General features: G+C 40.6%; 1 protein-coding gene across 16 annotated transcripts in view; it reads left to right on the top strand.

The window, feature by feature from the left end:
• rbfox2.L (RNA binding fox-1 homolog 2 L homeolog) overlaps nt 1-17,632 on the top strand; it is a 176,119-nt gene that overhangs the window by 100,547 nt on the left and 57,940 nt on the right. For 2 of the 16 annotated variants that reach the window (XM_018256651.2, XM_018256650.2), the window contains exon 1: nt 16,287-16,517. In XM_018256651.2, the coding sequence (XP_018112140.1) occupies nt 16,491-16,517 (27 nt within the window). In that variant the 5' untranslated portion in view covers nt 16,287-16,490. 16 annotated transcript variants of the gene reach the window in all.

The raw sequence follows: 17,632 nt of genomic DNA, 5'->3' as shown, positions 1-17,632 counted from the left end.
CAAAACGACCGTTTTTACTCTCTTGTATGCAGTAATCCCATTCCCCTATTATAAGAAACTGCTCTATACCAAGATCCCTTCTGTAGTTTATTTGGCCCATTTGAAATAGGACCCTCTCCACACACACATCATATCACTGTAATTTCTGAGATTCTTTTAATCCTTATAATTATGCTTATTTGCACTGTCTGGATTCTTCATTAGTAGTCTCTTATAGGCGATAAGTACATTAGGCTAAAGGAGCAATGACACTGAACAACTATGTATTTCGTTCTCAGCCCGCACCTTTTCCTTGTTAGCTGGTGCAAACTGTGCATTAAGGTTAGGAAGACATCTATCCCTTTCCTTGCCCCTTTAATCAAAGTTTGATGACCCCTTCTTTTAGGGCACAGTGGAATGAATCGTGTATCAGAGCCTGATCAGAACCATCTCATGATACGTAATTTCTGAACTGGATCGTAGTGCTTTCTTGAACCCATGCCACTTGCTGACTGACTGAGCATGCTGGGAGTTGCAGTTTAGCTTAGCTGGAGCTCCTACAGATTGTACTTTGCTGCCCTAAGCTCTTTGAAAGGCCTGTGATATGCCGCGGGGAACTTTTTTTTTTTATAATATTTGTATTATGGTATATCTGTCTGTGTACAGGCAAATAATTCTTCCCTTACTAGACATGTATATTAATTTAATATTTTAATTGCCTGTGCTAAGCATTGGTATTTATATAAATAGTACAGTTAATGAGTGATTGAAGCGGCTGCGGCAGAGTGGCAGTGACCCCCTCAATGACAGGTCTCATGGTAACTCAACTCTACAGAATGTGTGGGAAATGGGATATGTGATGATTGAGCTGCACCCCAAACAGCTTGCCCTTGAAATGGGCTGTCCTTGAAAGCAGAAAATGTTGGAGCCCCTCTTAGGCCTATACCATTCAAATAAGTATAGTGGGACTACTGGACCTTATTCCATTTTCTAATGTGCAACGGTTGATGTGTGTCTAGCTATAATACTTCCTGAGATTGTTTTGTGTGATTTTGTTGTGTTCAATGGTTAGTCCCCCAAAATCGAAATGCTTAATACTTTGAACATATACGTTTGAACTACAAGCAAAGAACGCTTTGGCTGTGGGATTCTGTGCGTTGAAGTTCGGCAACATCTTGAGGCCCCTGTTTGACCATGGCTGGTTTATGGTATGACAATTGTGTGTGTGTTAAGACAAACTACATATATAGTGTACCTTGCATGCCATTTGCAAAGAAACCAACATATTTACACTCACTGGGATGCTGACTGACAGCAAATTTACTCTTAATTCCTTTCCTAAAAGCCTAAAAATCATCTTGGCCTAGTCAAGGAATCTGACTCCTTGTCCCAACCAAAACACATGCCCGCTATAACTAAGTGCTTTTTGTATCGCCATGTCGATCTTAAATTTTACGCAGTCAATAGAGTCATGTAAAAATGTCAGGTTTTTTATACGATTTTAACATCGTATACTATATCATGGCCACAATTGCATATATAATTTTTATATCTTAGTATAAATTTTCTACACTGCAAATCTAATTTCTAAGCAGAAATTGAATACCCCCCTTACCCTATTACAAATATCCTACAAAAACTGCCATAGTACACGCAAAATATATAATATCATTGACATACCATACAAGAACATGGCCAAATTATGGGCCTTTAGGTGTGCTAGAACTACCAGCATCCCCAGTTCTATTTGGGCAATAAAGTTGTATCCTATTTGATGTAACCTGCTGTTCAGGGTGATAACAGCAGAGGAAGCAGACCCTGCTGCTACAGGGGGGCCCAGGAGTTTCAGGGGGCCCTGTGAGGACCTAATTGATGAACAATTTCAATATATATTGGTAAAACAGGACAACCTTTGGATATGTTGGGGGCCCTAAAATGTATTTGCTGTAGGGCCCAGTAACATCTAGTTATGCCATTGCTGCTGTTTAAACAAATAAAAACTTCCAAACTCTAAAATGTTATGAGAAGTACACATTTAAAGTGTTTATGGGAGGATTTCTTAAAATAAATCCTCCTATTTATATCTGTAAATGTCCTTCCTTATGTGTAGCATCTGTTTTACCAAGCCCTCTCAGATGTTATTTTCTCTAATATTTGGTCCAAAATCTAGTATTTGACCCTTTCTTACCAGATGAAATGTTTGCTTTCCTGATAAAATAAGCTGAAATACAGTTCTTTTCTGTCTGCTGAACGGGGAGCCAAATTTCATTTCATACAAACATCTATAGCCAGAAAGATCTTTGGACTCACAGGGTTAAAATGTGGACAGAAAGGGGAATGCAGAATCATATAGAATGTATGTTAGCCTTCCAGATGGTTGGAACATTAGGTGGTCAGCATGCCTATGCACCATTGATTGGTGGGCATGTTAAAACGGTGGCCCTCCAGCGTATGCTCATAATAAGAGAGGTTGGGGATGGGGGCTCAGTTAGTTAGAAAACCTAAGTGCAAATGACAATTGATTATAAAGTGCTAATTCTTGCATATGTTTTGTAATACACCCATGTTGTTTAGTGGCTGCTGGGGTTAAACATCTTTGATTTAAATGTTCCCATTTTGCCAGGGTGCCTGTTGTATAAATAAAACCCTGCTTCATCTGCTTTGCAATACAGCTCCCAACATCCTTAGTAACCCATTTTATTCAGCAGTTTAATGGTGGTTATATTTGCATTGCAGGTTGATATGAAAAATGGGTTGGTTTACCAAAGCCACATAGCAATAGGAATTAGGCTAACCCTGGTCTGACTGATTTCTGTTATGGAAGGAAATCAGACAACTTTAGTTGGTAGACACTTCCGATGAGCTCGACATTACTAGAATTTGAATAACAATGACAATGAAAGTGCCTAACAAATCCCAGTTCTCAAAATATATCTTGTTCTTGATGATATTTGAGATTGCAGTGAGTAAAGAATCGAGCTCTATGCGGGAATTACCATACATTCCGAGAGAGGCATTTTTGCTTTTGTTTGTTGAATTGTACCATTGTGACATAGAAACCTTCTGACCTGCACCATAGATACTAGTGATGTCATTTTTAAAGAAATTGAATGCCATCAATCTGCTTTTGCTTTGAATTATTGGATTTTTTTTTATTGATCTAAATTGCTCTCTTTGCCCCAGATTTGCATCAGTGAAGCAAGAGTATGTAGCTACCATATTTCATGACTAAGTACTTCTAGTATTCCCTTAGGAGCCCCAAGGGCAGCTTGTAGTCCTACTTATATAAACATAGCTCCTCACTTTCCCCGTGTGGCAGAAGACTCTAACGTTCTTCATATCTTTAGCTCTGCTGCTGCATTACCCCACGTGCGGGGCTTGGCCAACTCGTGAAAACGACTGCTGCCGCTATATGAATAATTTACTTCTGCATCGAAATTGAAACAGTGGATTCAGGTCCTTCGGGCGGGCTTTCCAGCAACATCATCATATAATGTTGCTGAATATGTCTTTGACTCTATCAGACAATAAAGCAAGATTTAACCACTTGCTTGTCAGAAGATGTTTATAATACTTAACATTTCATGGAGTATGTGAAATCCCTAATATCCTGCATGTGCCATTTTTAAACAAACACAGACCCTAGACTGTTAATCAATACCGTATATCTCTAATGAAAGCAGCAGATATACTATGTGGGTACCCTTCTGTTTAGGGTTCGCAGCTGCTGTGCCAGTCTGCATGTGTTTTCTGAAAAATGTCCTGCCTGCTACAACAGAAAACTCCTTTCCCCTTTGGTACTCAGGATTCCATAATAAATTCTGTTATAGCATCATCATGTGGTTTATGTACTGCAGAACAGTGCCTGAAACCCTGGCTCTACGGTAATGCGTATTGGTTGCAGTGTTTTATAAGAACAAAGCTCCCAATTGTCTTTCTGCGACACACACACACACATACAGGAAAAAACACATTTTACATTTTTCAGGGGACCAGAAAAAAATGGTGTAAAATCCAGGAAAATGTAAAATCAGGGAAATGTATTATGCTTAATATATAGGTGGGACCACAAAACAACAATGTAAAATGAGGGAAAACTTTAAATCAGGGGATGTAAAATTGAAGTTCCACTGTATATTTAATTTTTTAATTAATATGGTATATGCTTATTTTTTAAGAAGGAAATATTCCTGCCGACGCCCCCGTATTTTAATGCACCATCCGTTTCTCAGCTGGGATATTAATACTGAACTATATAACAATTATTTATAAATTAGCTAACAGTTTTTCACAGCAATGTACAGATGGGTGTATTCGTTAATATATTATACAAAACCTTTTAACATCTTTAAAATTAATGGAATTGCTTACTAAGAGTCGAGAGAGTTTATTGTCATTTCATCCATATACGTTTGTACAGTACACAGTGAAACGAAACAACTAAATTTAATGGCTTCAGAAACATCCTGCTTGCATAGCCAAGACAAGAGTGACTTTGATGTACCCTGTCTTGTGCTTGCTCATTAGTATTTTCTTAATCCTATTGGCTTTTAATTCTGAAGTGAGTGAGCTAGAGACAGGGCATGTGCAGTATTGTACTCTGCCCTGACTCGGTTAGCCTGTGTGTAGGCTAAAACAATGGCCTTGGGCAGATTAATAAAGTAAAAACTACATAGGCTGTTTAAGTGGTCCTCTTCTGGCCTCGCTCCGAGCTGATGTTTATCCCCAGGGCCAAACAATTGGATCAGCACAATTTGCTCCACCACCTAGGTGTAAGGTTGCCACCTTGCTGGTTAAAATGTTCCTCGATATTAGTGTTAGTAATAGCGCAAAACCATAAAAATATAGGAAGTCTGTAGGAAGTCTGTGTCTGTGTACCTGGGTGCCTAAATCTTGCAAAGATCCATTTGTTTGTGAGAGAGATCCAGTGAATCGCACTCCCAATAATAGGCTAAATGCTTTTGCCTAGATCAAATAAAATGAAAAAAATAAATAAACAAATAAAAATCTAGTGATTAATGCTTGTTGTCAAAATAATCTTAAGCAAATAACATTTAATCCCCAAAATTTAATAGACACCTTCTGATATGGCAAGTAGATTTATTTCTAATTTTAAAAAAAAGTGTCTTTTGGGTTTCACTACAATACAAATATCACAGGGAACATCATTTCAGTGCTGGATTTGTTATTCAGTAGCATGAAAGAATTGGTCAAGGATTTGAATAGTTTTGCAAGGCCGTGTGCTCATGTATTTAATACTTAATTTTCCTTCATAAGACTTTGTGCCATTGCAGGGGCAGCCCAATAGAGAGATAGGATTTAAAGAGATTTCTTCACAGCCTGATGCACCCAGTTCGCTATCTTTAGATGTGTATGTCCATTTATTAAACATCAAGGCAGCCCTCTGCACACTACCAGAGGTTTTAATGCAGCATTGAGAGATCAGCAGTTTTAGCTGAGCATGAAAAATCTCATCCCTCTCAGAGGATTCCCCCCCCCACATCTTTATTTGATTCACCATTCTCGAATGTGGAAAGGCTGAAATATTAAATAGCCCTAAACCTTAAAATGTCCCCAATCAGCTACTTATTTTATATGAAAAGGAAGAGATTGAATGGACCTCTAACTCACTCAGTTCTTGCAGAACCAAATTAGTAAACTAGATGTAGAATTAGCAGACTGATTGCTTTTGTGTGTTGAGATTTTGCTGCCGTGCTTACTCTGTAGCTATCATTGCTACGTTATAGACCAGCATGCACAGGGTATCATAAATCACCTTCCAGCTAGCACCAGTCTCAAGAGATTGTTGCCCAGTATGATCCTATCTAATGCAGCTCACCCCAGCCAGGAACAGTTGCATGTAGCAAAGCAATTTTCTAGTTGCTCTGGACCTCTTTTGTACAGATAATAGGGCACCTTGCTAGGGGATGAAGGTCTGTACCATTCACAAACATTTATACAAAAGGTTTCTTGCATTTAACAATTTCAGTTATTTTATTAACGTATAGGGCTGCTGTTCATTCTCCTGGTTGATCAGACCTTTATAGTAATGTTTGGCTGTGCGTGTTCTGACTAGCATTCTTGGATTTTCTCACTATCTTTATCTCATTTGAGCATCTCCACTGCTAGGTGCCTCTCCGCACATGTACAGGTTCAGGACTTGAAGCTGGTGAGGAATGAGATGTGGGAGGCTGGAACTTTGGGTGCATAGGGCTCCATACAATAGTTGTAAAGTGTTACAGGCACATATGCACATTTCATTGTGAGCATAAGCTCACGGTTTGCAATATATGTCCTGTTTAACTGGTAAAGTCGGCATGGTTCCTGTTACCACTGGTATCTTAATCATCTGTAAAGAGTTCTTCTTCTGTGTAAGGAGAATCTGGTTTTTCAGACTGCAAAATAAGTAACACAAAGGAAATCTGTTTTTCTGTGAAAGCAACACAGGGCCCAAATCAGCCCATTGAAATAAGCAGGCCTATTTCACCCCCTACCAACGGAAGTAGCCTCCTTCTTCTGTTCACATCTGGAACTATTGTGTTGGCTCCAACATGAACACATTTGGTGCATTTCAGTGAAAAATTCAAAGTGTTTCTTTTTTTCACCGAAATCTGCTGAGTGTGTTCACGTCCAAGCCGACACAGTGGTTCCGGATGTGAACACAAAAAAGAGCAACATTGCAGGGTCTAAAAGTGGCCTGCGTATTTCAGCAGGCTGGTTTCGTCCCTCTGTGGCCCTAGCCTTATGGTGCAGAGGATGTTTTGCCAGCCAAAGTGGCCCAGTGGAAAACACTGGTGATCAAATCGGTCAAAATTTCCTCTCATTGGTGTGAAGACATGTTAGCAAGCAGTCTCTGCTCATAAACGCTTACTTCTGTATTTCTGGGTAGAGACCACTAAGCAATTCAAGGAATTTTCAGGAAATTTTGACCACCACTGTTTTCTGCCTGAGCACAGTGGCAGTTAAAACTTCCTGTTTGCCATGGGCCTGAATAATCACATCGCTGAAGTGGCTACTGAGTAATGTCGCCTGGCAGCAACAGGTGAACCCAAGGCAAACTTCAACAGAGGGCGACACTTTCATAGACATCAGCAGTCAAATTTAACACTTTGACTAGAGCATTTGTTTGCACCATACTAAGACAAAATGTAGTCAAAACTTGTTTATGTTCCTTACAGTTGTTTTTTTAAAGGCCTATGGCAGGGGTGCCCAAAAGGTAGATTGGGATCTACCAGTAGACCTTAAGCAGTAGATCTCAAGACACGGTCAGCAAACAGCTTGTATAAATTACCCTACTGTTTCATGCTTTTCAGTCAGATATTTATTATGTTATGGTTACATTAGAAATTGTGGTTTGTTAAATATAGCAATATACATTTTCCCATAAATAAATATTTAAGTAATATTTTCAGTGGACCAGAGTGCTAACAATGGTTTTATGGGTGTAAATCACAATGGGACAACATTACTAAAAGTAGACCTCGCATTAGTAAAGTATGGGCACTCCTGGCCTATGGTGTTTTCTGTTCAGCATGAGAGGGCTCATTTATGAGTAGTGAACATATTTGCATTAGTACAGTAACCTTTAGCAAATTAGCAAGGGATTGGCTTTAACTAATGTGCTGCAAGCAGAATAATATTTGCAAATCTCTTATTTCATGCTGTGAATAACTGCACTAGGCCAATTTGCTCAGCGCTGGTAAATGTGACCCACTCTTTACTTTCCTATATCCTGTGGTTACAAGGTAAAAGATCAACTTAGTGTGGTTTGAATAAATATATGGTATAGTAAAAAAAAGATGAATGTCGGTTAGCTTTAATTTCTATTTAATATAAAAATATCCTCTGCTACATTAGCACTGCTCACAGTATTCTGGTCATCCAACTTCATACAAGTTGCCCCACAGTGGTTTCCAGACTGTGGGACTGGCCAACTAAGGCGAGGTTAAGAGCATTGGTTTGGGGGGGGGGCTAGCCTGAAGGCCAGTTAAGGAAAGTTTGAGCAGAATGCTTATTTGCTCTTTTAGATTTTCCTGAAATGTCATATCGGAGGTCAATTAGGGCAGTATTTGAGATGAACACTAATGGGATGTCCTACAGATTCTTGGAACTATGGCTGAATGTGTTTTTCAGTACTGGTTTCCTATCTTTGTAACCTTGTTCTGAGCTACGGGGCCAAATGTTGGGTCTCAAAGCAGGGCTTGGACCAAATAAGGTTGACAACCACTGCTCATGTGACAAGCTGTCATTTCCAGCCAACTGGCTCACCATGTTGGGCGACGCCCACTAAGGGTATTTTATTGATTGCCCTCTTATATGGCTGCATGAGAAATTTCTGTCAGTGACCCTCATTGACACTTGAGATACTTTCCAAAATTGGAGCAGAATTGGGCAGTACTCCTGTAGTGATAAAACCATTTGATTGAATCAGTGCAAACCAGTTACCTGTGTGTCCAAACTACACACTGTCCTATAAATCTGCTTATGTGTAGCCACCAGGGCCGCCATCAGGGGGTCACAGGGGGGGACAGTTGTCCCGGGCCTGCAGGATTTTGTGTCTAAGGGGGGCCCGGCCATGCTTCATAACATGCAAATTTTAGGAGCATGCTCAGATTGTAGCACTGCCTTGAGTATTCTACCCAGAATGCCTAGCTTTAGTAAACTCCTCCACTAGAAGTATCACGAGATTTCCCTATCTTGTCCCCTGCTGGTGATGTTATTATGCAAATGAAGGGCACACACCAGAAGGTGGCAGCACTACTGAACAGCAGCTAACACAGAGGTTTGGCTGATTTGAAAATAGCTTAGAAGAGTTGAAGGAATTTTAACTGAGCATGTGCGAGATTTCAGAGCTACAGTTGGCTGTGAAAATATAGGTAGGAGGAGACCGTGAAATCCAAGATGCCTGCCTCAGCTAGAACTGCAGTGCAGAAGACACTAAACCCTGGCAAGCAATTTTCTTAAAAATTTGGGGGGGATCTGGCCAATTTTTTTGGTTTTACTTGCAGGGGGGCCCCTGATCACCAATGGCTTTTTATAACTTGTGGGGGGGGGCAGGCCATCAATTTTTTTTACTTGCAGGGGGGCCCCTGATCACCAATGTTTTTTTAAAAAAAAACTTTAATGGGGGGCCTTGATCACCAATTATTTTTTTTAACTTGTAGGGGGCCCTGATCACCATTTTTTTAAAAAATTTTTATGGGGGGCCCTGGCACCACAGTTTTTTTTAACTTATAAGGGGGCCTGACCATCAATAGCTTTTTATAACGTGTGTGTGGGGGGGTTAACTTTTTTAGCACTGATGTCTATGTGGTCTTTTATCTGTAGTGTGGAGTGGGCGGGATCTAGGGTTGGGCTTGGGGGCCGTGGTGGGCGGGGCCCAGGGGGCCATGAGTATTTTGTTGTACGGGGCCCCGTGATTTTTAATGGCTGCCCTGGTAGCCACCACTGTGATACTCCATACCAAATGGTCCCTATCATCTGACACACACAAGCAATCATGGATTTGACATCAGAGCCGTAAACACCAATAGGTATATACAGTGCTTTTGGAAAATGTCAATAGATATCAACCTGCTTACACCCAATTTGCTATAGTTATTTCAACTACTTTTTTAGGAAGATTTCAGCATCTTCTGAGGACCAGCTATAAACCATCATTAGTATTTCTTGCCAGCTTGTAAACCTAAAACGGCACTGTGGCATGTGTTTTATAAACAAGTAGCAAATACTTGACACTAGACATAATCAGATTTAAAATTAGCATATTATGCAAATTTACTTAATATAAATCACTCGGAAGGGATAATGTTCAGAATATGTCTTTAGTGGAAATTCTATCTTCCAACGTCTTCGAGCCAGTCAAATTTAAGGAGATTAGTATTGGTTGTTACAGTGTTCTCCTGCATTAAACTCCAATCACTTCATGAATGCCTTATTTGAAAGGGAAAATTGACTCTCTCCATTGAAATAATGTTGCTCATCATCCAGCCCTGCAGCAGTAGATAGAGGCTCACTTACAATCCCCTGTCCTGGTGCCAGTCTGACTATGATGTGTTTAACAGCGGCGATCAACAGAACGAATAATAAGAATACATTTTTGAGTAGACTTACAGGAAATTAAAATTTTCTCATTCTATTAAGGCATCTCTTGCCAGTGGGCCAATAAAGAGCACAGGTCTCTGAATGGTGATTGGTTTTAAATTTTAATTTCAGTTTTACCACATTGTGTATTCTCATTAGTTCCCATTCCCTGCTTAATAAAGCTCTTTGTTTCTCTTACCTGGTGTAGATTATTTTCTGCCGCAAATTTAAAGCATAATCAATTACATGATTTAAGAGACATTCTGATATTCACTGAAAGAACAAATCAAGTGTAATGGCTTAAAAAATAAGCAATGCAACCAAAATCTGACACATGAAGTTTAAGGCTTATGCTACACATGTGCTGTCTACCTTTGGGTGAAAACGACCTAAGGTCTCAAATGCCCACTAATTCAAGTAGAGCTTCACAAGCAGAGAATGTTAAAGAAGCAGTGGTATGGGGACTGCCAAGCAGGTTTGCCTGAGGCTGCAGACTGACTAACACCTTCTCTGCGTCTAAGAGTTAAGATTTTCCTGCTTGAGTTTACAACCTAATTAAAATTCTTCTTCTAGTGTTACGGGAGAATGAAAAGATGCAATTGATTTTAATGTGTCACATGATACCACTAACTCAGTAAAGGCAAACAAAAACCCAGCTATGATTAAAAAAAATTGAGAAAACAGAATGAGGTTTAGTGGTGTACTTAAAAGGTTACTTAAAGGGCAAGTCTCAAACCCAAAATGAAAATTTGCAACTTTCCAATATACATTAATTACAAATTTTCTATGGTTTTGAAGTTATTTGTAAGTGTGTTGCTATTGAAAGCAGTGTTTGTCTGTTCCTTTATATTCTCTGCCCTCATGGCCAAGACTGTTGATACAATGTAAGACAGGGCAGCTGACTAACAGAAATGTCTTTGCTGGAGAACCAAGACTTTTGCAACATTGTTTAAAAAGTAACCAGACATTAAGCATACTGTATGTTGCTTTCAATAGCAATTGTTTTTACCTATAACCTTAAAATCACAAAAATTGTCATTAATGTATATTGGAAAGTTCCTTTATTAGGCAAATTTTTATTTTGGGGTTGACTTGCCCTATAACTGGATCCTTGTTCAGTCTCAATTTCCATTTTCATCCACTTTGGAATGATTGCACCAGAAGCTGAAAACATAAATAAATAGTCTTAATCATTTCTCACTACTAATACTGCTTGATCTCTCAGCTGCATTTGATACTGTAGATCACCCTCTCCTCCTCCAGTCCCTCCATTTGCTTGGCCTTCGTGACACAGCCCTGTCCTGGTTCTCTTCTTACATCACCAATCGTTCCTTCAGTGTCTCCTACACCGGAGTAGCATCTTCTCCCCTACCTCTTTCTGTTGGGGTTCCTCAAGGCTCTGTCCTGGGACCATTACTATTCTCCCTCTACACTTCCTCCCTCGGCAAATTAATCAACTTGTATGGTTTCCACTATGCTGACGATACTCGGATCTATCTCTCATCTCCTGATCTCAACCCAGAACTCCTAACTTGCGTCTCCTCCTGCCTGTCCGCTATCTCTACTTGGATGTCATAACAATACCTTCAATTAAACCTCCCTATAACTGAAATGGTTCTCTTTCCTCCAACTAACACCAGTAACATCCTAGAAGTATCCATCATAGCTATCAATTCCACTATCACCCCATCTCCCCAGGCCCGGTGCCTTGGGGTTATCGTAGATTCTGCCCTGTCATTCACTCCTCATATCCAGTCACGTATTAAATCATGTCACTTCCACCTAAGGAACATATCCAAAATACGATCATTTATTACCCAAGGTGCTGCCAAAATTCTTATTCACTCTCTCGTCATATCACGTCTAGACTACTGTAACTCTCTTTTAATTGGCCTTCCCCTCCAGAGACTGTCACCTCTCGAGTCCATAATGAACACTGCTGCGAGGCTCTACACCTCAGCAACCACTCCTCTTCTGCCACGCCATTCTGTCAATCCCTGCACTGGCTTCCCGCTACCTTTCAGAATCAAATTCAAATTAATGACCCTGACATTCAAAGCACTTCATAACTCTGCCCCACTCTACATCTCTGAACTCATCTCTATATACTCACCCAACCACTTACTACTCTCCTCTACTGACCTGCTCCTCAACTCTTCTCTCATTACCTCCTCACATGCTCACATTCAAGACTTTGCAAGGACTGCACCCTCCTCTGGAACTCTCTCCCACGGTCTGTCCGACTTTCTCCCAACCTTTCTGCTTTCAAGGAATCTCTTAAAACGCACTTCATTCGAGAAACATACCCTCACTCAGCTTAACTACCAAAGGCAACACCACATACAGTACCACATTTCTCACCCATTTAATTCGATCTTGCCCACTCCCACACCTTGTGTATTACTCCCTTCCCTTTAGAGTGTATGCTCTTTTGCATAGTGCCTTCCTCATCTTTTGTGCTGGTATTGATTGTGACGTATGTAACTCCATATGTTCTATGTATATAATTCATGTGATTTAGTTGTATAATCACATTTACTTTACAGTGCTACGCATAATGTTGGCGCTATATAAATACATGTTAATAATAATAATAATAATAATAATAAGGGACCTTACATCAACAGAGAGATTTTACAACTGTTTTAAAAGATCTGTGTTTCAGTGACCAGTCTTAAAAGTATTATACCGTGGAGCTGTAGGTTTGCCGCATGCAGTAATAATTGCAGGAGCCACAAGTAAGTCTTTTTATAGATCTGATGTCATGATTGCCACAATCAAGTCAACATGCCTGGCTTATTGGAGATCACCCTGTCTTCCAGGGTCATATTAATAATTGGGCCTTTGCCTACGGTCCAGGACAGGGACCCTCCATCAGACCTTTAATCTTTTAAGCATGCCCCAGAAATGGCTAACTCCTTAAAAGTACTGTTACAAATTTCTTGGGATGGCTGCAGGGGGCCTACCAATAATATCATTAATATCATTGCCCTGGGCCCACTAGTACCTTGAAGCAGCCCTTGAGGCTCCAGTAAAAATTGCACTCCATTGATTTTCCTCTTTCTTTTTGTACTCTTCCTTCCCAAGTGCTTCAGATTTTTTAGTTGGCAAATATGAATCTTTCATGTAACCAGCAGTTCCTAAAGTTTTACTAAGGAACAACACAATCTGAAATGTCTCATTAAGAAGATCTGGTATTCAGAGTGTTGTGAAAAAGGGGTCAAGATGATTGCAAAGAGGGATACTGGAAAATGTCATGCTCAGTCTGGAAATGGAACAAAATTTCACAGACTTTTTCAGTGGGGTGGGATGGAGTAAGACTAATTAGCATCTAGAACAGTGCTGTCCAACTTCTGTGGTACTGATGGCTGGAATTTTTCTGGTCTACATGATGGAGGGCCGATAATGGAAACCAGTCTTGACCCTCCCTGTTTTAAACCACACCCACTTTACTTTTTAAGACCATGTCCTTATTAATGGTGGTGGCACACCAAAAAATCAAATGGTTGGTGTTCACTGCAGGGATATTATTCATCACTTATGTGTGAAAAATTCATATTAAACATACCCTTAAAGGGGTTGTTTACCTTTGAGATAACTTTTAGTATGAGAGTGATATTCTGAGACAATTTGCAATTGGTTTTCATTTTTTATTATTTGTGGTTTTTGAGTTATTTAGCTTTTTATTCAGCAGCTCTCCAATTTGCATCTTAACCAATCTGGTAACAAGGGTCCAAATTACCCTAGCAACCATACATTGATTTGAATAAGAGACTGGAATATGAATAGGAGAGGGCCTGAATAGAAGGATCAGTAATAAAAAGTAACAATAACAATATATTTGTAGCCTTACAGAGCATTTGTTTTTTTTAGAAGCGAGTTAGCGACCCCCATTTGAAAGCTGCAAAGTGTCAGAAGAAAAAGACAAATAACTATAAAACTATAAATAATGAAAACCAATTGAAAAGTTGCTTAGAATTGGCCATAATAAAAGTTACCTTAAAGGTGAAATCTCTTTAAATCCATATGCCTCCTCCTCCCCTGTGGATAGCACAGTGCCTTTCAGCAAACAATTAACAGTTTAGGGGCACTAACAACAATTTTCAAATGCTAACAAACCCCCAGAAACACTACCAGGCTCCTGTCTCACAGGCAGCGTATGGCACACACAGGGAGCATAGGGCACGCACAGTATGGCACACACAGGGAGCATAGAGAAGGCAGAGTATGGCACACACAGGGTGCATAGAGAAGGCAGAGTATGATACACCCAGGGAGCATAGGGCAGGGCCAGTATGGCATACACAGGGAGCATAGGGCATGCACAGTATGGCACACACAGGGAGCATAGAGAAGGCAGAGTATGGCACACACATGGTGCATAGAGAAGGCAGAGTATGATACACCCAGGGAGCATAGGGCAGGGCCAGTATGGCATACACAGGGAGCATACAGAAGGCAGAATATGGTACACCCATGGAGCATAGGGAAGGCAGGAGACAGGGAAACCTATTGAGACCACTCTAAAATGAACGGTTCATGCTGTGCTACATACAGTGATACAATGCTGGTACCCCTCCAGAAATTTGTATGAAGTGTGAAGAGGTGAAAAATGTGGGCAATTTAAATCTAAATCTCAGGTGTGAACAGTACAGGTCTTTAGAGGTGTGAACAAAAGAGGTGTTACAGATGTAAACAATGCAGGGGGATTACAGGTGTAGACAATGTAGGGGGATTACAGGTGTGAACAATGCAGGAGTTTATAGTCTGAATATGTGTCTAAACAATGCAGTTAATCTCAGTATTGATACCTTTCAAATCTTACACAACGTAAGCATCACAGCAGGCAGACTTTGGGGGGGGGGGCACACCAGGGGCGGTCGATGGCTGGATGTGGCCAGCAGGCTTCCAGGTGGACAGCACTGTTTTAGAGAGATTGACGTATGTCCTTTTTAGGAACCCGGAAATCTTCTAACCAGTCCAATCGACTAAATGACCAATCTCCATGGCACGGACTGAAAATTGTATGAAACAAAGATTCATACGACTTTATCTTTGCTTCTGTGGCCAGCTTTACTGAGTACCTAGCAGCCCAGGCTAAGTAAATTAGACAGTTGATTGGATAGGTCTTATTGTCGGACAGCACCCCGTTTCCTAGATTTGGCTGTCAAGCTTTATTGTTAATATTTGCTCTTTGTGAAGAATTTGGTTTGGGTTAGTTGAAATTTCCCACTGACATCTCTGAGACATCAGAGACCTTGCTCCCTTGCGATATTCATAAAAAGTCCAGTTTATAATTCACTGCTTCTCTCACCCTCACTTTTTTTTGCTGTCTAAGAGTGGCAGAACTGTGATCTGACCAAAGTTGTGACCATATTTATAGGTATTCTAGTGGATGTAATTTGTGGGTCAATTTTGTTTTGTTAAATGACAATACAGCATGGTTGGGGGGACCCACATATTATTCAGTTGTATGATATTATTGGAGCATGTTTCCGATTTTTTTCCTTTGCAGCTTTCAGCTCATGGCTCCAGAAATGTTACCTATGTAATTAGTCTGTATCTTGTAAACGTTCCATGGCACTGTACCTTTATGTGACAGTGAAGGGGTGTTGTGCAGTTTCGGGGAAGGCTGGAGGACTATGTACAGCCTGTAGAGGAGAGTTGCCATGTAGAACGGCTGCAAGGGTCTGTAAGCGCCTGCTGTATCCATTTCAGTCTGTACGTTTCCCCGGCAGCATTACTCACAATGGTTATTTCTCCCTTCCTGCTGAAAAGCCAATTAAATCTATATTGTTCATTTCATTGGGTAACTTCAGCAGCCTGGTCTGTGGTGGGGATGTGCTTTATTGTAGCCATTCATTGTTTATTCTCCCAAATTAATTTTTTAAATTACATTTTAGCATTATTGCACCCTCTCTGTATCACTTAAAAGCCATTTCCAGTAAATGTCCCATCTGTAATGTCCATTGTATGTTATTCTCTCACCCAGATATCATTCTCCTGTTTATCTCCTTTATGTCTGCTTTTTACTGTTGCAGATTTTTTTTTTTTCTTCTCCCAATTATTTCTCCTGTTTGCCATGTGTAATGAGAGATGTCCCTTCCAGCCAGCCATGCAGGAGAGGAGGGGGAGGGAAAGGAAGAGAGAGAGGAGGGAGCAGGGTCTGGGAGGGGGAGGAAGGGGAGGGAGGAGTGGCAGAGTGGTGATAAATTACCCCTGGTGTCAGAAGGAGGAGCTTGATCCTGAGAGAGAGAAAGAGAGCAAGGCAGCAAAGAAAGATAGGAAGAAAGGAAGGAGACAGACACAAGGACAAAGAATTACACCGGGATCCTAAGCATTAACCCCCCTCCAGACTTCAGTGCCAGGTGCCCAGGGAGCTTTCTGTGCTCCCCTCTCTCCTTTGTCCTTTCCTCTTCTGCTGGTTTATGGAGAAGAATAAAATGGTTTCGCAGGTAAGGGCTGCAGTGTCCCTGTATTTGTTTTCCTTCTTTCTCTTCCTCAGTCTGCAGGATTCCCTCTCCCCCCCCCCTTCCTATTTACCTTTTCCCATCCTTTGTGTCTTTGTTACTGCTGCTAATTAATACCATGTGGGGCTTATCCACTCCTTCCCCATATCTGCCATTTCCCTCACTGTACAGAGCAGAATAACATTTCGCTAGAGTAACAGCAGCAACCTCTCACCCTCTACTCAACCCCATCTACATTTCCTAACAATTCCTAATCCCTCATTGCCATCTCTGCCTAACCTCCCTCCATTTCTTCACTATTCCATAACCAAACCCGTTTATAGTCTTTAAAAAAAATCATAATGGCGTTTCTTATTAACCTGCATGGAGGCTTCCTGCTTTATTGCTTAAAGCTACATTTTTGTTGTTTTTATAACTATTCACTGCTTTCATGCATGTGACACAGAACTGTCTTTATGTATTTATATATGTGTCTGTGGGCTACCATACTGTGTGTGTGTATATATATTTATAATTAATTTTACATTTTTACAGTCTATCTGTGAATGTTGTTCAGTGCTGTCCAAGTGTCTCTCACCCAAATATACATGGGGCATTCCCAACATATTGCTGGGCGTGCAGGGAATCCTATGCAGAGTGCTCCGCGGCAGTCTGTGATTCCAGTTGGAAGGTGCTTATTATATCCACGTTACAGGGAGCGGGACAGTAATTTGAAGGTGAAAGTAATCAGGAGGGAGGCGGATGAGTGGCACGCACACAGCCATTCAGATTGAAATATGTTAACCTGGTGGAATGGGAAAGCTTGGAGGTTCAGAGGATTCCTACTTCATGGCCAAGATTGCCAACCCTTGTTGCGGGGACAACACCACCTTTATTTTTAGGAGTGGGATTGATGTTTGTTTTTCTCTGCATTTCACTGGTATAAGGACCCTTGCATTCTGCACTTAAATATTTTTATTTCTAAACAGAAATAAAATGTATGTTGTATACATTTCACTAATTCAGCTTTGGTCATTTCACTAATTCAACTTTGGTCATGCCGTTATAGCATAGACATCTAATCATGCACATTATGTACGTGTGCGTTGCCGTGGTGCACA

The sequence above is a fragment of the Xenopus laevis genome, chromosome 4L (assembly GCF_017654675.1).
Source record: "Xenopus laevis strain J_2021 chromosome 4L, Xenopus_laevis_v10.1, whole genome shotgun sequence".
Classification (NCBI taxonomy): Eukaryota; Metazoa; Chordata; class Amphibia; order Anura; family Pipidae; genus Xenopus; species Xenopus laevis.
Note: the sequence above shows the minus strand (reverse complement) of the source record. Positions and strands in the feature narration are given on the sequence as shown.